At 49.4% G+C, this 24,045-nt stretch overlaps 1 protein-coding gene across 1 annotated transcript in view; it reads left to right on the forward strand.

The window, feature by feature from the left end:
* The window catches only part of LOC108934016 (potassium voltage-gated channel subfamily H member 2-like), a 102,407-nt gene that overhangs the window by 69,107 nt on the left and 9,255 nt on the right, over positions 1-24,045 (forward strand). Inside the window, exon 6 of the mRNA XM_029253491.1 lies at positions 22,735-23,157. Coding sequence (XP_029109324.1) covers positions 22,735-23,157 — 423 coding nt within the window. The remainder of the gene's footprint in view (positions 1-22,734; positions 23,158-24,045) is intronic.

Below are 24,045 nucleotides of genomic sequence, written 5' to 3' on the forward strand. Positions count from 1 at the left end.
CCCTAAATTGCTCCAGTAAAAAATTACCCACCTGTATAAATGGGTGGACAGTTGTAAGGACCTTAACATTGCAAGTTGCTTGGAGAAACGCATCAGCTAAATGAATAAATGTAAGTCATCCTTCTGACATCTCCTGGTGTGCTCATATACTGTTAGTGCTCCTGGGCTGTTGCAGGTTAAGCTCCTCGGTGACTCCTGTATCAACTCAGACAATGAACTGAAGTCCAAATTCAACTGATTTTTCATTTAAAAATTTTCTTAATTTGACCTACATGATCTTTATAAGAATAGGAACAAATTTAGTTGTCACCCAGGTAGATTAAAACAGATTAGTTGCTCATGTCCGTTAGAACTTCATTTGTGGATTCCTGGAAAATGGGTTACGTATTCACCAAACCAAATGGCATCATGAGATATTCATGGTGGCCTAGACATGTAATAAAAATTGTTTTACGCTCGTGTCCTCTTCCTGCATCCTAATGAAGTTTTATGCAGTTCTGAACTGCTTTAGTGGATGTGATGGCCTCGCTGACCTGTTCTAAGGTTTCAGTGACCATTAATTCTTTTATGCAAAAAAGAAACTGGCAAAGGCAGGTGGTGTGGACAGATGTATGATCCATCGTTCTAAGGCCTTGGAGGCGTAGGCCTCCATTGTCTTTTCTACAGGTATACAGAGTGGATAAACTCTCCCCTGTGGTGGACTAGTGCCAGGCAATAAACCGATGGCATAGTTCCAGGACCTCTGAGGGAGGAGCTCTGAAGCTTTGGACTTGAAGACATCTGCTATGTTCCTGTAATCATATCACTTCTGGACCTCCTAGGAACCCTGTTTTCATTCATAGCACTTCATCCATATAGTCCTGGAGCTCTTGCAGGTGTTGCCATGAATGTCCTAGAGACTTCTGTGCATGCTGACTGTATTTCCCATGGAGTCCAGCTCCACTTGGTGCATTTTTAAATTTAAGATATAATCTTCTCTCAGTACATGGGAGCAGAAATGCAGCAAAGACGAGTTTATTTCAGGGAGTGATCAAACTGAAAGTAAAAGCAAGGAAATTAATCATGGAGAACTGTGGAATGTGGACACTCGGAGAGACTGTGGACAATTTCTCCCTCAGCTGTCCTTTTAAAGTTCTCCTTCAGCATCTGATGAGAAGCCGGTGTGAGAGGAGGGGGTCACGCTGCAAAGAGGGGCCGGTGTTCCAGGTTCGTCATATGAAGAAGTGTGTTGCTGCCCTTTACGCTGCACACATGTGGGTTTTGGTGGGAAATCAAGCAGATATTCTTTTGTGTTTGTAAATATGAAGCGTTACTCACCCCCACCTAGCGTGAGTGTGGAGGTGGGGGGATGTACATTTACATTTACATTTATTCATTTAGCAGACGCTTTTGTCCAAAGCGACGTACATCTCAGCAAAAGTACAATTTATGCATTACATTGAGAAGGGGACATAGCTGCAGACATGTAAGTCTCAAGCAAACCTAGTTTGTTCCCTACCACTTGCTGCACTGAGGTTCATCATTCGAGTAGGTGCATAAAAACACAGGATAGACAAATCCTTCCACCATTTTTTTTTTTTTTTAAATATTATAAGATACACAAATGAGCAAGTACAATGCCAGAGTAGTGACTGAATAAAGGTTGTATCTGGGGATGCTTCTGGAGTTATGATGCATAAACAGTTACACCATAAATGAGCTTGAGAGATCTTGGGTGAAGTGGCTCTGGAAAAGGTGGGTTTTCAGACCCTTCATTGAAAATGGACAGAGTTTCCGCAGTTCTGAGTGACAGGGAAAGCTCATTCCACCACAACGGACCCAGAACCGAGAATCTCCGAGCTTTGCCTTTCGTGCGCTGGACCACCAAGCGAGCAGAAGTAGATGAGCAAAGAGGCCTGGCTGGGGTGTAGCTGTTGATCAAGTCTTGTAAATATTTGGGTGCAGTTCTATTGATGCATTTGTGCACAGTAACCAGGGTTTTGAATTTGATTTGGGCAGCTATAGGAAGCCAGTGCAGAGAGGTGAGTAGAGGAGATACATGGGAGCGCTTTGGCGAATCAAACACAACTCGTGCAGCAGCATTCTGTAGAAGCTGCAGAGGTTTGATGGCGTTAGCAGGAAGGCCACACAGGAGAGAGTTGCAGTATCCAGATGGGATGTCACCATGTCCTGGGCAAGTAGTTGGGCAGAGCCAGTTGTGAGGTAAGGACGGATCCTACGAATATTTTGCAGGGTGTATCTGCAGGACCGGGTTGTGGCTTCAATTTGTTGAGAGAATGACAGACTCGCATCGATCGTTACTCCCAGACTCTTAGCAAAGGAGCTAGGCAAAATGAGTGAGTTATCCAGTTTGATCGAGAGGTTGTGACAGGAGGACAGGCCAGCTGGAAGGTAAAGAATCTCTGTTTTAGAGAGGTTGAGTTGGAGGTGGTGATCAGACATCAATGCAGAGATGTTTGACAGGCAGGCAGCAATGCGTGCGGAGATGTCTGACACACCAGGTGGAAAGGAGAGGAAGAGCTGAGTATCATCAGCATAGCAGTGGTATTTGAATCCATGGGATGCTATGACCGGACCGAGGGAGGAGGTGTAGATGGAGAAAAGAAGAGGACCCAATACCGAGTCCTGTGGAACACCGGTTGAGAGAGGCAGAGGAGAAGAATGAGAGCTCCGCCAGACTACTTGATAGGATCTGTCAGAGAGGTAGGACTCAAACCATCTTAGTGCCGCACCTTTGATCCCAAGCTGGTTAAGAGAGGAGAGTAGAATCCGGTGATTTACAATGTCAAATGCTGCAGACAGATCGAGGAGGATGAGGACCAAGGAGAGGGAGGTAGCTCTAGCAGCTTGGAGAGCGTCAGATACCGCCAGAAGGGCGGTCTCTGTGGAGTGACCAAATTTGAAACCAGACTGATAACCATCAAGGAGATGGTTCCGGGTGAGGAAATCGGACAGTTGATCACAGGTTGCCCGCTCAAGGGTTTTCAACAGGAAGGAGAGGAGAGAGACCGGTCTGTAATTTTCAACCAGACTGGGGTCCAGGGAGGATTTTTTTAACAGAGGTGAAATTAGAGCAGTTTTGAAGGCAGCTGGGAAACAGCCAGTGGAGAGTGAGGAGTTGCTGATAGAAGAGATGAAGGAGGAGAGTCGCGGGGAAATGTTCTGAAGGAGTGATGATGGGATCGGATCAAGCAAGCAGGTGGTGGCTCTGCGCAATATCAAGAGGTCAGCAACTTCAGATTCAGAGAGCGGCTTGAAGTTGGAGAGGATAGTTTCGCAGGGAGGTCCAGCGTGAAGCGGGCAGGTTGATGGTGAGAATTTATCAGTGATTGCTTTGACTTTGTCTCTGAAAATCAAAGCAAAGTCTTCAGCAGTGAGAGAAGAGGGAGGAGGAGGTGGCGGGGGGCACAGAAGGGATGAGAAGGTGGCAAAGAGTCTGTTTGGTTTTTTAGATGCAGACTGTATTTTGTTGTGGAAGAAGGAGGTTTTAGCTGAAGAGACAGTAGACTGAAAAGCAGCTAAGAGTGACTGGTAAGCATCCAGGTCCGATGGAGTTTTGAATTTACGCCATCTTCGCTCTGCAGCCCGCAGTTTGGACCTGTTAGTATGTAACGTATCAGACAGCCGTGGGGCAGCAATGGGGCGTGCTGGTCTAGAAGACGGAGGACAGAGAGAGTCAAGGGTGGAAGATAGGGCAGAGAGGAAAGTCTTAGTGGCATCATCTGTAGATAGATCTGAGAATTGTGGAGCAGAAGGGAGAGCGGCCAGAGTAGCAGAGGCAAAGCAGGAAGGTGGGAGAGATTTTAAGTTGCGGCGAAAAGTGACATTGGATGCAAGAAGAGACAAGGAGTTAGTGGTGAGGGAGGGTTGAAAGGAAATAAAGAAATGGTCAGAGACATGCAGCGAAGTGACAGAGAGGGCAGGACAGCCACAGTTGTGGGAAAATACAAGGTCAAGACGGTTGCCCGCTTCGTGAGTAGCAGGGGACTGGGACGGGGAGAGATCGAAGGACTGTAGGAGCAACAGAAGGCCGCTTGCATGAATGTCATCGACATGCAGGTTGAAGTCACCCAGGAGAATCAGCGGAGAGTTGTCCCCTGGCAGAGAGCTCAACAAGATGTATGTCTGCTCAAAAGAGGGGGAGGAAGGAGTTGTGATGAGCTCTGAGGGAGGAAGTGATGCCTCTCTCCAGCCGTCACCTTCCCTCTCCAGCGATACAAGATCCACTTGTTAGATGGGCGATTGAGTGGAAGTTATTTCTACGAGGAAATGAGGCGTGCTTAGAATTTGATTGCTGTTGATTAAGGTGTCCACCAGTCCCCAAACGCCACACATCTTAGGGACTAAACGCACCTCCACCCCGTCCATCGGATTAATTAATTCGGTAAAATGAACCCGTTAGATGAATTTCCATTGTGAGGGGGTGAAATTACCATTATTTCTAATGGATAAAATTTATTGGTTCCTGAATAAAAAGAAGGGGGGGGGGGGGGGGTGCGGTGGCGCAGTGGTTTGGACCGGGTCCTGCTCTCCGGTAGGTCTGGGGTCCGAGTTCTGCTTGGGGTGCCTTGCGGCGGACTGGCGTCCCACCCTGGGTGTGCCCCCCCCCACAGCCTTTTGCCCTCTGTTGCCGTGTTAGGCTCCCACTCCCTGCGACCCCATATGGGACAAGCGGTTTCAGATGATGTGTGTGTGTGTGTGTGTGTGTGTGTGTGAATAAAAAGATCTCACCTAATAGTAAAACAGCACTGAACGGTGTCCTTGTGCACAGCAGTGACAACACTAACACATTTTGTATTTCTGTTTATGTCACTGTTGAAAGCACACCGACGCGGTGCTGTGCAGCATCCCAAACAAATTTCCAGCACCACGTGATCTTCATTTCATTTCAAGATGTAACTGTTATTTACAGTGGCTGTAAGGTACTCATGTTGTTAAAGCTCTTTATATCTATTTATATTGTGGCGCATGTGGGAACACCAAACAAAGGGAGGAGGGACAGCGTGCTCAACACGATGTATTTCCCAGCAGCGAGAGGGTGTGTAACAACCAGTGTGTGTGTCCCTGTTGGAGAGATTCCGGCGCAATCCCGCACAGGGAGCCGTTATTCGTCGCCGGTCACCAGTTCACTCGTTCTCTAGACAGAACTAACAAAAGAATCAGAATCAGAATTTATCTTCTCATGTGTGTCTTGTCACTGTCATTCTGTCTGTGCTGTGGAAGTTTCTGTCACCAAGACAAATTCCTTGTATGTGTGAACATACTTGGCAATAAAGCTCGTTCTGATTCTGTTCTGATTCTGATTCTAAATGAATGATAATAACGGCAATAACAGCTGTCGCTCTTATCTATGTGGTGTTTTTTAGTTTTCATATTAGAAGACAAGTCCCGCTTGGGGTGCCTTGGGATGGACTAGCGTCCCGTCCTGGGTGTGTCCCCTCCCCTCCGGCCTTACGCCCTGTGTTGCCGGGTAGGCTCCGGTTCCCCGCGACCCTGTCTGGGACAAGCGGTTCAGAAAAAAAAAGAAAATTAGATTTCATACTTTCATATTAGACATGAATTGAGTTTTGTGACAAGTTAAGACCGTTAATATGACAGGACTTTGGTTTCCCATGGTACAATAAGCACAATGAAGTTGCTCTCCAGAATTCTGTGTACCACAGTGTTTACCTCATCACTGGGAATGGGACTGGTGTTGTCACGAGTCGCTCATGTGCGGCTCAGTCACTGTATTCATGCTCGTCCTACCCGCTGCAAGCGTTTCGGGCTCAGCACAAAGCACGTTTCACCGGAAAAGCCTTTGCGCTGCAGTTATGAGCCCATTGTGTGAAAAAGGGGAATCTGCTGTATTTTCACGAGCTCTTCTTTCATCGTATGGGAGCCTGTTGCGTGAGGAACAGCTGCACTTTGTGTGGATTAGTTGCTTTATTCCACGACTTAGTTCTTATTCACGGGGACGCTAATTGGACACATCCACTACACCTAGTGGGGTGATTGACCACACCTGTACCCTGTTTATGGCTATGTTGACCGTGTCCACCTTAGGAGCTCAACTTACAGCCTCTTGTGGTCCTGCACTGCGCTGTTGCAGATTAATGTGGTGGAAGATCAGATCACGCGCAGCTCTTCTCTACACTTGAGCGCGCCGTTAGGTTGGGTTCTCGACTTCTCCCCGCTGGCGCCTGTGGAGAAATTTCTCAGCCGGGACTGAGTCCGCACTGCACTGCAGGCTGGGGGGGTCCGACTCCGACTGCGTTGTTGGGGATGTTTCCAAAGGGCCATCTGCTGTGGACACCTGTACGTGCAGTATATCTGCTCTGCTACTGCTTTACACACTCTCACTCTTACTTTTACTCTTACTTTACTCTTTCTTCACCCTGACGGAATTACGACAGAAATGAGAGACATTCCTCATGATTGACATGATCTGTAGAGCGGAAACATGTGGACACAAAAGGCCAATGATGAATTAATGAATCTGTCTTTACCCTTTTCCCTCTGCTAATTAAAGAGCCAGTTTATAGTATCAAATGGCATTTAAATCATTAACTAACTGCAGAGAAGACGATGGTGTCTTTCGCTGATGGTGCCTCCTGTTTGTCCCACCGTCTAAGGGATCGGATCTGATGAACGTCGGAGTCCAGAGTCCTGCCGCAGGCTCGCTGTAATTAATACCCAGCATGCCTTAAGAACCTCCTGCTGCCCGTCTGCGCCAGCGCACTCAGTCCTGCTCCTTGGATCCTTTTCAGAGAGCGAGTGTACTATAGAGCTCAATAATTAATTAATACAGGGCACGCGTGCGCACACACACACACACACACACACACACACACACACAGAGGCGTTTCTGAGCTCAAGTACGAGCGTCTGTATGAGCAACCTCAGCTTTCCCAGGCTGCCGTAACAGGGACTCCCTCTTTAAACCTCTTCGCTCCAGTCGGATCGCAGGGCCTGCAGTGTTGCTTTCTGTAGCGATGACATTTTTACCGGGTGGGGTCGCTCCACCCCAGCCCAACCCTCCTCCTTTTGCAGCCGGGCCTGGGACCGTCCTCGGCGGAGTCGATAACGGGCGCTACTGTAGCGCAAAAGGGCTCACAAGTGTTTGTGTTCGTAGTGCAGCGAAACAAACACTATCTTCAGCGCTTTTCATCATCAAGTCCATCGTGTACAGATTGACGTCTTTCGAAAGTGATGTTTCAGCTGAAAGGGGGCGCAGTGGGTTGGACCACAGTTCTGCTCTCCGGTGGGTCTGGGGTTCGAGTCCCGCTTGGGGTGCCTTGCAGTGGACTGGCGTCCCGTCCTGGGTGTGTCCCCTCCCCCTCCGGCCTTACGCCCTGTGTTGCCGGGTTAGGCTCCGGTTCCCCGTGACCCTGTATGGGGCAAGCGGTTCTGAAAGTGTGTGTGTGTTTCAGCTGATTTGTTGTCATTGCTGAAAGTGAATTTGGCAGGAGAAAGCTGCAGGCACATGAGGCTGGAGCGAGGCTTCGACCCTGTACGGCTACGTTATGCTTCGGGTGCAGTAACTGCGCACACAGGTACACGGCACGGCATGCTGGAAATGCCTTGCTCCTCTCAAAGTGGGTAGCAGGACATTAACTGAACACTTACAAATGAGAAAAAGCATCATTATTTGTCTGCATAATTTACAGACGCTTGCAATGGAATGAGTCGCCTATGAATAAATGGGAGTGAGTGTAAAAATGTTTAAACCCAAAGGGACTGACTTATTGTCATAAACAAGACTCGCAGGCAGAGCTGGTGATGGAGCCAAGTGCCGAGTTTTCAACTGAGGAAGCAGCAAAGCACGGTCGGGGCCGAAGCTCTTTGGATGAGAAAGAGCACAAAGTGTGGTTATAGGTGCAAATACTCTGGTACGCTGAGATGCCGCAGCTTCCCGGAGGTGACTCTCTCCAGTCTGTCCTTCCTCTCGGTTCTCTTCAGGTGTGTTTGCCTCACCTCTGGCACATCCTGTATGTTCGGCACCTATTTTGCTTCCTGTCCCTTGAGACATGTTTGTTTAATGTTGAGTCGTTCAGTAAGTACCAAACCCTGCATCCTTCCTGCCCACTCCTTCCTCACAGCCCTCAGCTCAGGATTTCCCTCATCTGTCACCAGCAGAGCCGCCACTTTTACTCTCCGTCTTCCTCTCTTGACCCGGTCCATCCGCTTACTTCCAAACAGCACCTCCCATCCCCGGCCTTGGCTGTCCGATACTGTGTGCACGAATCGATGAAATCTTCAGCTCTTCCCATGTTCAGCTGAGTGGAGAAACCAGGAATGTAAGAGTCCCATGCAGTTACCATATTATACTCTACCATCTCTGCTCCAACAAGGTATTTTCATGAAAAACTGCAGTTAGCATCTAATAATCCGCATGCACACTTTTCAACCTTCTCTACCCTCTTTGCTCCTCATCCACCATCCTCTGTTTTACTCCTCATACTTGAAGATTTTGCCCCGTTCTTCAGAAAAAAGAAATCAGTGCCCTTAGAAGTCCATCACATTCTCTACATCCTCTTCTGTCTCCCATGGCATGGCACCACATTTAAACCCCTCTTTGAAACCAACTTCTACAACCACCTACTGTCACACCACACCACCACCTGTCATGTTGTCTCCGTTCCCTACAGTTCATCTTCCTGCAACTAGTTTCTTTTATTTCACCATTCATCAATCTTTCTGTTTTTTTCTGGTCGCTTCAAAAATGCACATATCTCATTGCTGAAACCCTCTCTCAGCCTCTTAAAGACTGAAATCCTCTACCACCCTGCCAGTCCTTCCCTCTGTCATGAGATCTCTCTCTCACTGGACAACTTGCTCATCTTGCTCTCAGAGATGCTACAAAGTGTGGGAGTAACAGCTGCCTCTAACCTTTTCTTCTCTCAATACATTACAGCCATAACTGCATAGACATATCCTCTTGAACATGTTTTACACCTGTCAGTACTTCTCACCGCTCTCTAGCCAGCTCCGCTCCAGGCTATGGTGAAATCCCCCTTGAATTCTGCATTGCCGTCCTCTCTGGTCTTCTGGCCTCTGCCATCAAGCCTCGGTGTGTTACAGAATGCCGAGGCAAGCGTTGCGTTTGGCCTGTCGAAGAGTTTCCCTCGATATCGACTCCTTGCCTCTCTGCATATGTGTTCTGTAACTGCCCACATTAAGCTGAAGACTAGTTATGGCAGGCAAAGCGATCAAACGACCAACACAGGAGGACATGCAGAACATGACCCATCCCTACACCTCAGCAAGAACATTGTTCTCCTCTACCTCTGGCTGCCTGCTCATCTCCCTCACAAAGGGCTGAAAATCTAAAGCATGTCGGCTCTGTCTTGTCTGTCTTGGGTCAGCTGTGGTCGAATGAACTCCTACTGTCCCTCGAAACTGCTGACTCCCATCCAACATTGAAGGGTCTTCAAGACTATTGTCCTTCTCTGCGGCTGTAAGTTGCTTGGGGAAAAGTATCTGTCAAATGCGTGAAATGTAATACAGTATGAGTGTAATGTCTGTGCTGAGCTCCTGTTCTACCCCCATTTCTTACATATAAGATGCTTTCATCAACTTTGTTATTGGATTCAACCTATGTATTGGTTTCACCGAATAAGGAAATTAATCTAACGCCCACCAAGTACAGAATGGAGAGAACTACAGATTAACAGACACATTTGATGCCATAGGAAGTATGAAGAGTGTCGGGGTTCCGTTTTTTCTGTGCGTCTGTAGTCGTGCACAGCATGAAGCTTAAATGTAACCTTTCGTCGTTCTGGTGTGGTCTGTAAAAGACTCAGCCTTCCTCACATTGGAAATGAAATGATGGTAGAAGTTGTAACGCATCTTTCTGGCTTGTCCCTGCCGTGCTTGGAAGGAGACTGGCTTCTAGATGTATTATAATATATCTCAGGTCAGTTATTAAAGAAACTAAATTATAAGAAGGAGATGGAGCTGGTGAAATAGTACAAGTAATCTATCTTATGCTGAGCACAATGTGAAAATATCCATAAAGATGATGAAAATAGCCCACAGGAAATGATTCCTGTCCAAATTAATGTGCGGATGGGCATAGGAGACATCCCAGAGATGCTGCAGGTGAAAAGTCTGTAGAAGATCGATGAAAACAGTGACGGGTGCAAAAGAGTGGTTATTAAAGTTCCGACTTCCACAGTCAAGGCAGTGATAAATGTTGCGTTTGAGAGTGTCTGTGTGTCTATGTGAGTGTGTGTGTGTGTGTGTGTGTGTGAGAGAGAGAGAACAGGGCTGCTCGGTCCATTTATGTGTGCGCTTATATTCACCTTGATCACAATTAAGGTGGAGCATGGTAAAGACATGCAATTTTAACCTCGCCTGTTTAGCCGCCATCACCATGAATACCGCGACATGGTACCGAGCATGGTGCTTTCTTCTTGTCACAGCCGCCGCTTCAGAGGACTGAGATCTCTTTCCACTTGTTTATAAAAAGTGGTTACGTAATCGTGAGAAAGCGTGTTTCCACCCCCCGTGAAGGGCCACAAATGTAGTGAGTGACCCTTACACTGCTAATGTATCACCACTATTTTTCGATGCTCCAATATTTCACTGAATCCCAGTCTTTCATATTTTCCCATTTTCTCTGCGTTGATATTTTTTCATAGTATAGGTCACAATTTTGGACAATAGTTGACAAACTGCTGCGCCAGCCTGCTGTTTGCTGGTCACTGCTCAGTTGCTGTTCTCGGTGTTTGCAGCGCCAGATTCAGCCACTTGTGAGAAGATTCAGGGAAGAGAGGACGTTCAAATGCACTTAATTCCCCGGCTTTGGGGGAGAAGCTGTGTCAAGACGGAAGAGACGCTGCATGATCAATCTGCTTCCAGGCTGAGGGAACCCTTAGGTGATACCTGCCGCAGGCAGTTGCTCCGCAGAGCCTGGTCTTTCTATCACAGTTTATCGTGCAAAAGAAGGGCTTTCGGGGAGAAGACGTCCCCCCCATGCAGCTAGGTGGCCGCTTCGGTCTTCACGCCGAAATGTGAGATGGGCCCGAGGCCAGTGGTCTGTCGGGGGTTGACTCTGCGTCCTGTGAAATCGCAGCACATTAGTCGGCGTTGACGGATCCATTGTGAACGCTGAGCGAGGGGTTACGAGACCTCCTGATGCAGGGCTTGCGCGAGGGACTCGCGTACACTTTCCGAACCCCCCGGGGATGTTCCTTCCACCCTGCTCTATTAAGGTGTCTCCCTGCGCCTTAGTGCTCCATGGCAGTTTGGCCGACAGGCTGCCGTTGTTCTCCATGCTGATAGCTGGTGCCATGGGAAGAGCGGGTCAGTGAGGAGGACCATGTTCCTGTTCGTGTGTGCGGCTGGAGATCGCACCGTTTTTAACGCCACTGCCCTTGGTCCCGTGCCTCCCGAATTCACGGCGACCAAATGGTGATGCTGCTGCCTCGGGTAACTGAGCGACACAACCTCCTGCCCTGTTTTATGGTCGCTGAGAATATGATGGCCTTGCTCTGCATGCCCACGGAAGCTGATGGAAGCGTGCGGAAACAATGCAAGATGACGCAAATATGGAATTGTGGAGGAGTTATTGATAGAAACATGACAGTTGCCCATCACGTTTGTGATCAGCTTTGACGGGCAGGGGCCACAAGGTGAAGAGCCTGGAAGAGCCCTGAATGGGTCGCGTAACTGTAGACGAGCAGTGTTTATTTTTACCATGCAGTCCCGCAGGCCTTCACGCACAATACTAGTTGCATTAAATTACCGTCGACAGGAAACCGCCCTTTAGACTGAGCATGACAGACTGAACAGCAGAACGTATCGCTATCAATTATGTGCAAGCAGCGCTAGACCTTGAGCTTGTGTGGAGAGCTGGAGGAGCCACTGCGCTGAAGGGTCCTACCATCGCTTCATGGGGTGATGGATGGCCGGGAATGGTCCGGAAGGTACCGCTGCATGTGTTATTCCTGAGGTCATTCGCTTAATGAGAAACGGAGCAAAAACCATTTCATAGTCAGCAATAAAAACCAGCAAAACCTGCTTTTCTTTCAAAGAGGGGCTGTGTGTCGCATTATCCGTTTTTTAAACGTCTTCTCTCAGCATATTTTTAATATGACAGCCTTCATTTTTAATCTCAGCTCACTGCATGCAAGGATTATTTCCTAAAACCTGTGCACATAAGAAGAAGGAAAAAAAAATCCAGCCCAGATGTTAAGTCGGGGCTCAGTTTTCACTTTTTAAGCCCAGTTTCCTTTCGTTGGCCAGTGTGTGGGTCTCAGACAGTCAGAATTTGGAGGGTTAATAATTCGATCAGCACTGACAGTGCAAAAACCCATAATTCATGCCATCTTTTTTATTCCTCCAACTATGTGATATTATTGATATTATGATCTCAGAGCAGGCAGCAACGTGCTTTAAAGAGGTAAAAAAAAGCAGAAGTGCTACAGAGCGCAAAGGAAGCCCATGAGCAGTGATTTAATGGCTTTTCTAGGAGACCCAGTGCTTCTGTGTCTCTTTTCATTCCCACACATGTGGTGAAGAGATGTCAGCATCTCATCTCCTCTCTCGCTCCCACATGTAGGACCACGGTGGCTGCCGTCACTCAGATTTGTCCCTGGATTGAAGGACATACCCCCCCCCCCCCCCCCCCCCCCCACACACACACACACCAATGGGAAGCGCTTCATTCTGCAGGGGACCAGCTGCACAGTGTTCAGGGTCATCACTTCCCAAGCTGGAGGTCCCTGGTTCAAATCCCGACCCCTGCTACAGTACCCTTGAGCAAGGTGCTTCAGCAAGTTCTCTACTGTAAATGAGCCTGCTGTTTAAATGGGTGAATAATTATAGTTTCCTTGGATAAAGGACTGAGCTGAATAATGGTTAGTAATAATAACTAGTGAGAGGCATTCCATCATCCAAAGACAGGTTCTGTGTTCAGCCAGTGAGAGGTTATCCCTCAACCAGTGAGATGGTTTCCAGGACTTTCTGATACGTTTCCTCAACCGCTGACGGCTGCCTTGCCAGTAAACACCAGGATCGCCCGCTTCTCAACACGGGAAAGATGTGTCGCAGCTGCAATATTTACACCCTGCTCAACCTGTTCCATTGTGTGTCTCTGTGGAGAACAAGCAAAAAAATGTGTCGGATGTGTTAGATACAGGCTATAGTGTTCAGACCCAAACGCCGAACACAGTGAGCTGTGATGATGTGATTCTGGGTAGAATTTCTGCTCTACTAACTCCAGAGTCCTAAGATTCTTTCTCTCTCTCTCTCTCTCTCTCTCTCTCTCTCTCTCTCTCTCTCCAGCCTTGATTCTGAGTTGTGCCACCCAGTCTCTTTCTTTCCCTCTCTCTTCCTCCCTCCCTTCGTCTCTGATTATCCTCAACAGAGCATGTCTGCTCTGTGCTTTTTTTCTGTCTCATTGAAGCCGCAGCAGTGCAGGCAGGAGTAGCTGTTGTGCCTCAAAGCTCTCAGGATCATCGGTAAGACGAGAGCGAGGGATCTCCGCAGCCGTTCGCCTCCGCGCTCCCCTTCGCCGCAGTAACTCCTCTGGTGTTTAGAGTTTTTTAGTTTTGTTTCTGCACAGATCCTTGTGGAAGGCAGTAATTTCCAGAACCCTACAGAAGAGTTGGCTCGCTGCAAATCCCGGAACGTGCTTCTTTTCCTCCTGGGGCGGGAGAGACGGCACCCTCTAAACGTGCTGAGAGGTGAAGGTGGACGGGACGGTTGCGCCGTACGTGGAGCGCAGGGGCCAGCGGACAAGGCTTTCCCAGGAAGAGCAGCCCTGGAAAGAGGACTCGGGAGGACTGCCGGATCTGGGGGATGGCTTGATGCCCGCAGCAGGGGTCCCGGGATGTGTGTTTGGCGTGAGGCCGAGGCGGCGGCGCCCTGGTGCCTGAGCGGCACGTCAGTCCCGGCAGCTGCTGGCTGCGGCGAACCTCCCGCAAGTTGCTGAGGATCATGGTCCCACCGCTGGTCGTGAAGCTGCTGAATGAGCTGCTCCAGTCCAGCCCTCGTCCAGCCGTCCACATGCCCTGTGAGCTGGGACTGCAGAGCCTCTGGTGCTGGGACAAGAGGGCCCCCCGGCTGCCCGCCGAGGGCAGAGAGGTGAGGGCTGCAAGGATGGGGAGTTGGGGGGGTGCGATGGCACCGAGAGCGGCCGCTGGACTTTTGGTCATGTTTTCTTTAGAGGCAGCGGTGTGCTGAGAGCTGGGCCGATGGGTAGTTATTGGATCCGTCTCACAGTCACGCACCACCCCCCCCGACCCCCTCAATTTGGCTCCTTTACCCTGGAGCATCAGCAGGCACCTTGTTGGTAAGGAGGAGGGGGGAAGTGATTCAGACCTTGTGATTTTCTCCACTTTGACAACTTGCCTCCCCCCCGATCTGGGGCCGACTTGAGGAAAACAGGCAACGGGGTCAAGCAGGGCTGATTGTTGTTCTTCGGCTGATTTTGTTGTTTGCTTGACCTTCAACCCTTGGAGGCATTTCGGTGGACTGGGAATGGACCACAAGCGATCTCAGATGTGGAAGTGAGCGCTGGCGAGGAGCTCAGAGGCGAGATCTCCGTCACCGCCCTGCAGCTTTATTCTCACTTGTCAGCCCCACGATTGCTGCATGAACTTCTTCATAAGGTGCATTCATAGAAAAACCCTTGGTTGCCTTAGTCTGCTGTTAGAAGGGCCTTAGAGTGGTTGGTGAGGAGTTTCTGAGCGCACTGTTCCGAAAGAACCTCATTAAGCGTGACGGTTAATGACACATTGCTCTCCACACTGATTCATGGTTCTACCAAGACCGTGTGCAGAAGGTCTCTGCGGAGGGTCGTCCATCTCGGTCGAAAGGTTGGCGGGCGAGTTACATCTCCCTTGTCGGACCTTACCGAGACCCGCGGGATGCGCCGTCTGCTCGCCGTCTGTGTACGTTTGCCGGTCCTTGACAGCTGCTGAACGTCAGAGGGGCTGCGAGGCCTGAGCTGAGAAGCGCAGTGTGAAGACGGAGCTGTGTGAGGAGCACGTTTTGATTCACTGTGCGAACGAGCGCATCTTCATGTTTAATCAGTCACTCACTCAGTCGATCAGTCACGCCTCGGAAGATCGGTCCGAATGCACCGCTCTGACGTGTTTTTGAAAGGAACCTCAGCAAGGCGTGTCGATGCTCTGTCTTTCTACTTTTATGGGGCTCCTACGGACATTTCTAATTGTCGCGACATTTTCTCGTTTCTTCACGGCACACTCGAGTATTTCGGGAAGTGCTTTCCTTTAAAGGAAGTTTTTAATATGAAAAGACTGCCGCTGTCGTGATGTAGCAGTGTTTACATTCATCTAGGAATAAACTGCAAGGCTGAGCCATGATGATGTAATTATCACAAACGTACCACAGTTAATGGGATTAAGAAACATGTCATAACTCATATAAATTCTCAGTTGCGCTGTGGCACTTTGTCCCCTGCTAGTCACTCTCTTCCAGCAAATTTTCAAGCACTTAATGTAAGAGGGAAAATTAATGGATCTAATTTTATTCTTGTCGCTCTGTCGACTCTGTCAGGAGCTGTATGTTAACTGGAACCTATGTTTCTTAATTGAATGTTAATTGCAAGTTTTTAAGATCCAATTTGAAACGCAATGTTGTGTGAGAAGCTCAAAATGACATGTTAATGGTCACACTGAGAATATCCAAAGGCAGTGATGATGAGATGATGGATATTTATTATGGTCAAAATAGCTCTGCAAGGAATCCTTTTCCCTTCAGTAAAATTACATTAATACACTAGTGGACTGTTTTTTGTTCCGAATGCATCTCCCTATCGTAATAGCTCTTTCATGAGAAAAATTGCATTAATATAAGTAAGTGATGGGCAACGCTGAGGTCCATCCAGGCCTGTGTCAGAGCCTGACTTAAGAATTAAATTCTGGATGGTGGAGTAAAGAAGGGAAAGTGTTGCACCAATGCTGTTTTTTATGATTCATTATGATCACCGCCAAAGATTTTCTCTTTTCTTTTTTTTGGAATGAGTGAGTTTAATCATCTCTCTGCTGCTGTTTGAGGAGATTTACTTTTACTGAGCACATGTCACATGTCACGTGTCAGCAGTCTCTGTAGGTCCTTAAGTCACTGGAGAATCATGTTATCCATGATGAGAAAGCATGTGTGTGTATAATTGCTTACAAGTGTTACATCCAGCTTTTATAAATAATTTTTGCTGAAGGATGTAGGTTCCCTGGTCTATGCAGGACCATAGCTGTAGAAGACAGAGCAGTGGGCGTTTATATTACATTTGTTTGTTTTATCTGACACTCCTCTCCAAAGTAACTTATCATGATAATCTATTTACCCCTTTATACAGCAGTGATTTTACTGGAGCAATTTAGGATTGGTACGTTGCTTAAGGCTACTAGGGCGGGAGGTGGAATTCAAACCTGTGACCTTTGGGTCCAAAGGCAGCACTTGTAACCATTACACTCCAGCTGTGCCTGCATGTATGCTGAGGAGGTTTTGTGTGTGTCAGTGCACACTTGTCAGCCCTAGTGATGTACCCGGTGGCTGGTCCCCAATAGGGTATCTATCCTCCCTTGTGTTTAGTGACCAACTGTGCGTCCCTGGTCATCCCTTTGTCCTTAACTGTGCGCCCCTGATGCATGGTCCCTAAAGAAACATGTGCCGTTGACATTGTCCCTGGCGATTGGTCTCTAACAACACGTCCCTCGTGACATGTCCCTGGTGACATGTCATTGACTGCAGCCCCTCTGGCCCTCCTTGGTTCATGAGGTTGAGTAAGAATATGAGCTCTCAGCCATTTCAGCGGTGAGCGAGACACGGCGCTGACAGACGCCCCAAGCGCCTGACTGCAGCGGCTGGAGTCCGGTGAGCAACACGGTGTCTGGTGCCACACTTTCAAACACTGCTTTGCTCCGATGACGTCGGCAAGAGGGGCTGTTTAACTCGGGCCACGGGGAGACGGCTCTCCAGCTCCGGGAGCGCGATCCGGGTTCCATCCGTTCCTCGCAGTAGATGGTGTGTCCTCACTGCGTGAAACCCACTTCAGACGGCAGTGTCAGGTTGCTGTACAGTGACGGTGCGGTCAGGAGAGCGGGGTACTAGGTCCCAGTGGAATGAGTGGTCTCCATGAGCAGTCGTGAAGGGCATTCATGTCCTCATGTTGCTCATAAGGCATGTGCCTGTGTGCCTCTCATGTACATTGTGTACATGTACATTCTGTGGACAGGGGCCTGCTGCTGCGCGCGCACACACACACACACACACACACACACACACGAGGATTCATAGCCTTTCGAAGCACTAACTCTGGAAATGTTTATGTTTAAGGCTCTTAAAACTTTTGTTAATCTTGATTTTGGAGCCACACAGAAAAACTAAATCTAAAGGAGAGGCTGAAAAATCAGCAGCAGAAGAGCCTTCGTGATGGCGAACTCAGCCAAGTCTTATTCACACAAGTCTTCAAAACTGCTTTTTCATCTCAGATTCTCACTTTGCCCATTTTCCCTCCGCAGTTTTATTTGTACGTTTTTCACACAGAGCAGAGATTCTGACCCTTTCCTAGGGCCCTTAAAGAATCCGAGGAACACTGAAGACCCCTCCTGGAAAAACGTCCATGAATAAGTTCGGGGACGGTACTGCTCTCACTTCATTGTCGCTGAAACTTCATTTGTTCCACATATAGTTTTGTCTTGGATCATAATGGCATGTTCATATTTTCCTGTTGTTTTTTACCTTTATTTACTAGTGTTATTTCCAAAGCAAGGCTTGTGTTCATGGTGAACATTTGTAGTAAGACTTGCAGATCGACCTGGTATAGACAGAAGCACTTTTCTGTTGTATCTGCATGGAAACAGTCGCCAAAATAAAGGAAAGAGTGGCGCTGAAAGGGAGGCGCTCTCGAAGAGCTGGAACCTCCTCTCTGTTCTGTGTGTCCAAGGACAAATGCCAGCTGTGTTCTTATTATTTCAGGGAGTATTAGGTAAATATTGATGTCCAAGTCTCCACCAGCAGAGTGTGGCTGGATGGGCACAACACAGTAACCCTTCCGAGCAGAGCTGCTTCCTGAGCCTGAACCTGACCCTGAGTGTGACGCTGCACTAATACACCTTTTGTGGTTGAAGGAGTTCGGGTTAGCCCCTGGAACAAGTTTCACATTATTTGGAAATTATAAACAAGAATAAGAAATTGGACAAGAAAAAAACACCTGTCAATCAAACCTGTGCGGTCCTTGATCTATATGCAAATTAAATGAACTCAGATGAATAAACTGGGTGTAGGACCAGCCTCACACACACACACACACACACACACACACACACACACGCACACACTGTCTGAAACTGCTCATCCCAAGTGGGGTCGCAGCAAACCGGAGCCTAACCCGGCAACACAAGACGCAAGGCTGGAGGGGGAGGGGACACACTCAGGACGGGACACCAGTCCATCACAAGGAACCCCAAGCAGAACTCGAACCCAGACCCACCAGGACCCGGCCAAGCCCGCTGCACCACCGCACCCCCCAGGACCAGCCTCTTGTACTCAATAAGTCACATTTAATCAGCGCCTAGTTTGAGAAGGTGTGTGGTCTCCCTTCCGAAGCTCTTGTTTCACCTCTAGATGCTTGGCTGACAGACCAAGATCAGGACAATGACTGTACCCTGATTCCATTATTGTTGGGGTATCAAAAGACCCTCCTGAAAAACATTACAGCCCACATATGTCACATGAGTTTGGCATTCCAAATGTGGGCGCAATACATGCTTCGGTGCACGTGCGGCAGCGATGGACACACACTGCAACCTAATGATGCCTGAAGGAAGAGCGACGTTCCAGTGCCAAGGAGACCTTTGTAAACTAGCTGATGCAAACAAAAGCAATGGAACATCGTTGTGTCATAACGTGGCGTACGTTCCAAAGCATCTGTGCTAAACCTGCTCTTTAAATCATGTCCTTTGTCCTCGTACAGGTTCTTTTCTAATTGCTCTTGACCTTGTTCTGCCTTCCTCTGAATCTGTAAGAGGCACCAAGAATCCAGCTCACGTGGAACGAAGAAGAGAACGTCCTCGGACTGCTGGATGAAGAATTTCAGTCCCTGTCCCTCATATTATGCATCTGCTTGGAGGACTCTGATCCTGGGGGGGTACATTATAGCTTAATAGCTTTACACGGCAGCCATGGATGCAGCAGAATACTTAGAGATCCAGTTCTGTAGACCTTTTGCTTAGGAGCACAAGAGGAGGTCCTCCTTGAACCTACAGCTGCTTTTGGGCAAGATCTGAGCGCTGAGACCAACCTAAACTGTTCTGCTCCGCAGGAGACCCTGGCCGGTTCTCTGTGAGCTGCGGGAAGGGAAATTATTTATGACTAAGAAAAAAGTCCCAGATGAGCATCATACCAGTTATCATCTGATCTACGGTTCAGTTGGACATTTGTGTCGCAGGGCGGCGTTTGTTACGATATCACCCCTCAAATGGCGATTTCGTAGATGCAAAGAATCACAAAGGTCCACCTGGGCTTAGTGGAAGCTCCAGGCTCAGACAGCGTTCTTCAGCCACACTCCCATGTTACCCAGTCTGCCTGGTTCCACCAAAAGCCTAAGAACTTCTGACATGCCCCCCAACCTTGTGTCCTCCCCACTAGAGTGGGAGGTGTAGCGTCACTGGAGCGTGTTGGAATATCTGTGCCGGTTTATGTAACGTGGCTCTCTGGAGTCGAAGCCTCTGGGCTCCTGGAGGGATGTGGGGGGTGCCTGTCACCCTCCACCATCGTGCTTGAAGCCATCTCCTCTCCGCCCACTCCTGCGGCTTCCATCATGCACATGGATTCAGAGCTGGAACCGCAGCATGATGGTTCTCTGTGCACAACAAATGGAGGCAATCAAATGTTTCTCTGGTTTGTCCATCATTTTGCGTCTCTCAATATTATGACACTAATTGGGTGTCAGGGGTGAGGGACGGGACACTGTGGAGACAGAGGACATCAGAAATAGGCTTCCGTTGGTCATGATCCAGTATGTGCACAAGGTTTACACTTGTGATGTGCTGCAGGGTGGCGGCGCGAGGCCTGTGATCACGTCTGAAACGGCCGAAGGAATCCTGAGCGAAACATTTTCTGGGAAATAAAATAATCCTTCTTAATGTCACTGAAACATTATAAACATGGGATTGCTGCTCTTGCTCTTTATTTAAATGTTCTGCTGCTCTGGTGTGACAGCCTGCATGGTGAGCAGGGGGAATAACACCAGCGAGGACTTCGCTAATGAAACGTGATCTTTCACACGTACGTCACAGCGGAGGACACCCCAGGGTCGTTCCGACGGATGACACCGGTGCAGATTCGAGTGGGGACGTGGGGTTGGGAGACGTGGGGGAGGGGGGTCAGGACGCGTCAGCTGGGCTTCTGGCCCGAGGAGAAGGTCGGCTCTGGTGGCCAAGTACCGCGAGGGTGCGGGGGGGGGGGGGGGGGGGCGCGCTTCCGCATCTCATCCGCTGGTCGCAGCAGAGGAGCGCGGCCACTCGTCACATTTACTATTTTATAAACATTAACATCATTTCCATTTTTAACTTCTGCCTTCTTCTTTGGGGTGTAAATTGATGTCGATGCCCAATTTCGCCCAAGTCCCATCATCTCTCCTCAGGAAATAATGGGCCTCCCAGCCCTCCAGCGTTGCGTTGTATTACGAAGCCATGGATTATAATGATACTTGAGTGCCGTTTCAACTCGACTTCAATTTCATCCTTTCGTGACCTTATTAGCTTCTCCGAACTCGGTGTTAATAATGTCCGTCATTACAGTGACGCAGAACTGCCCTTCAGCTGTCAGGCCTTTATTTGCTTGTAAATCACGAAGAGTTTTCCTCATCGTCTCACTTTGAGCCTTTGTGGACGAGAGCTCTTTCAAATCCCCTGGGATTCGGTTTCTCATCAAACCGTCACGATTCGCGATTACTGGGCAGCGGCTCTAGGGGGAAGCTCGGCGTACTTCCCGTGGCTCCGTGTGTACTTCCTGTAGCTCGGAAGCTGCCGGGGGCCTCTCGGCTGCAGGACAGGCGGCGCGGTCAGAAATCCGTCCTTGACAAGAGATGAGCGTGATGCAGGCGAGATGTTTTCGCCCGGCAGCTTCGGCGCAGCGGGGCTCACGAGCGCCGTGCGGTCCGAAGGCGCGTTGCCGCCGTGTTCGCGACCGCAATTTAAAGCGCGATCAGCACAAGGGAGCTGAAGACGGGAGGAACCCGTCTCGCTGCTTCGGGACGTCCTCAGACGGTAGAGGGCGTCTCGCGTGTCGTCCGGCCTGGGTTCGGGGTGCAAATCTCGGTCAGTCTCTCCTCCCTCCTGCCCCCCCCCGGTCTGAGTTGGTTCCGAGTCCCTTGGAGCCCCCCCACCCCCCCACAAGCCCCAGCTTCGCCCTGCTGCTCCACTTCGCATTCAGGGAACTGGATGATTCCATCGCTAATGCTTGAACGCACCCCATCGGCACTTTCTAAAAGTGTTTGTGTGCTTTTGGCATTGCGTTTGTGGGGGGTGGGGGGTCTCCTAACCTCGGCTGAAGTATTGCCCCCCCCCACCGCCCTGCCCCTTCTCAGCTGCGTTTGCGCTAGTGGGTGTCGGCCAGTGCAATATTGTAGCGCTCTATGGGAGTGGGGTCGCAGTCCGAGAAGAGGGTTGGGTTGGGGGGGGGTGCTCTCGTGTCAGGATCTCTTTGTTCTTCAGCACTTTGACATTGAAGAGGAAGAGAAGCTGCTGTATGAACAACAAAATCATCTCCCATATTGTCACGGTGGCTCAGCGCGGTGCGTTACGGTGTCGCGGCGATGTTATTGTAGCAGCCCGTCGCTCATCAGGCCGAGTTGTGTCTGAAGAGCCGCTTCCGCGGTGTCTCCAGCGTCCGCGGCGTCCGCAGCAGAGACCCGCGGGGGCTGGACGACAGGTGCTCTGGGAGCTCTTTCCTCGCGTGATCGAGCCGAACGGAATTGAACCAAACCGAAGAGCCCGAGGACGTCGCAGTCCGTCTGTGTTCACACGTGTTTCTTTATTTCCTCTCTTTGTCACATTATTCACCTGTTTAACGTTTCCTCTTTGCTCAATTATTCATTCACTGCTTATCTTTCCATTTCATACTGGACTCGTTCTCCTGCTCACCCAGCACCTGCTTGGCTGTTGCTGCACCTGTGTGTGCGTGTATGAGTGTCTGTGTGTGTGTGTGTGTGTGAGTGAGTGAGTGAGTGTGTGTATGAGTGTGAGTGAGTGAAGGAGTGAGTGAGCAAGCGAGCAAGTGTGTGTGTGTGTGTCTGCTCCTGTCTCGGGGACGAACACGCCGTCGTCCCACAACCCCCTGCAGTGTTTCAGTCCGTAGCCAGAAGTGTGTGTGCGGTCCTGCGCTCCGGGTCACCTGTGTCATTGTTTCCTGGCGAAACTCCTACCGATTCAGAGGCTTCGCTCCCTCTTTTGCTGGTATGAAGCTAGGAGGCGCGGTGGAGCAGCGGGTTTGGCTGGGTCCTGCTCTCTGGCGGGTGTGGGGCTCGAGTCCCACTTGGGGTGCCTTGTGATGGACTGGCGTCCCATCCTGGGTGTGTGTGTGTGTGTGTGTGTTATGAAACTTTTATTCAGCGAGACTTGTCCTGCATCGCTGTGCTGCGGTGCGGAGCGAAGACACCCCGTCACACTAAAAACGTTGCTCTGTGTGTAACAATGTACTCTGTGTTGCTCTAATGTCTACGTGGCCTTATTGTTTTTGAGCACCATCACATCTCCATGGTTCCCTTTGGTCTCCAAGGTGCTGTCGCTGGGTGCCGATGTACTGCCGGAGTACAAACTCCAGGCCCCCCGCATCCACAAGTGGACCATCCTGCACTACAGCCCCTTCAAGGCCGTGTGGGACTGGGTGATCCTCCTGCTGGTCATCTACACGGCCATCTTCACGCCTTACTCAGCCGCCTTCCTGCTCAACGACCAGGAGAACGGGAACATGCAAAGCTGTGTCTACTACTGTAGCCCGCTTAACGTGGTGGACCTCATAGTGGACATCATGTTCGTCATTGACATCGTCATCAACTTCCGCACGACCTACGTCAATGCCAACGACGAGGTGGTCAGCCAGCCCGGGCGCATCGCCGTGCACTACTTCAAAGGCTGGTTCCTCATTGACATGGTGGCGGCCATCCCCTTCGACCTGCTCATTTACCGCTCTGGAGAGGAGGTGAGCGCCCACGACGTGTGGCGTAGACCCGAAGGGTTACGGCTCAACTCGAGCTCAACTCGAGCTCAACTCGAGCTGAACTAGCAAATGCAGTACGATCGTTGTTCTTCTTCCATTCTGCTGCAGTGATCGCGTGAACTTCATCGCCTCTTTATATCGTACATTTCCGTTTATGGTCGAATCTCGGTCCAGGCCGTACCGCGTTTCGCACTCGATGCTTGCAAGGTAGACTCCGCGTGTGTGCAATCCTGTGTTGGACACGCTGATACTGAGACACTGACTGAATGGGAGAATAACGTTTGAAGGCATAATAAAGTTACTTGTTTGAAAAGGGGATGCAGGGAAACCCTATTTTAAGGATTAGTGAGTTAAAGTCGGGCAAAAATCCGCCAAAAATAACGAAAGTGTGGCAGTTTTAATTGGTTTCCTTGTTGCTTTGATAACGAACACAAACTGACAAGTTGGCAACAGGATTGAGCGTTCGACCAATGAAGCAGGAATAAATTCCACGATTAAAGTGAAAATGAACTTCCCTTGAATGTCTTTGTTCAGACTACAAATCAAAGATGTCTGGTGATCCAAAAAAAAATCGATGTGAAGCCCAGAAAATGTTCCATCTCACAGAACATCCAAAACTCTATTGATGTCCTCCTCTAGTTTTATGTTTGGACCTGCAGTTCAATCTGTATTTCGGATTGTTGCCGTTACTTTGTGTTCAAGTGTAAGTCGCGTGTCCGATTTTCGTTGACACGGTGGACAGTGTATTGCAGGGACACACGGACACACAGGCACATGAGGACTAGGGTACTGTAAACGATACTGTAAACGATACGGTAAACGATACACATTGAAGCTGTGCTGTAAACTAGAGATTCCCAGGTGAAACAA

The sequence above is a fragment of the Scleropages formosus genome, chromosome 7, assembly GCF_900964775.1.
Source record: "Scleropages formosus chromosome 7, fSclFor1.1, whole genome shotgun sequence".
In the NCBI taxonomy this organism is placed as follows: domain Eukaryota; kingdom Metazoa; phylum Chordata; class Actinopteri; order Osteoglossiformes; family Osteoglossidae; genus Scleropages; species Scleropages formosus.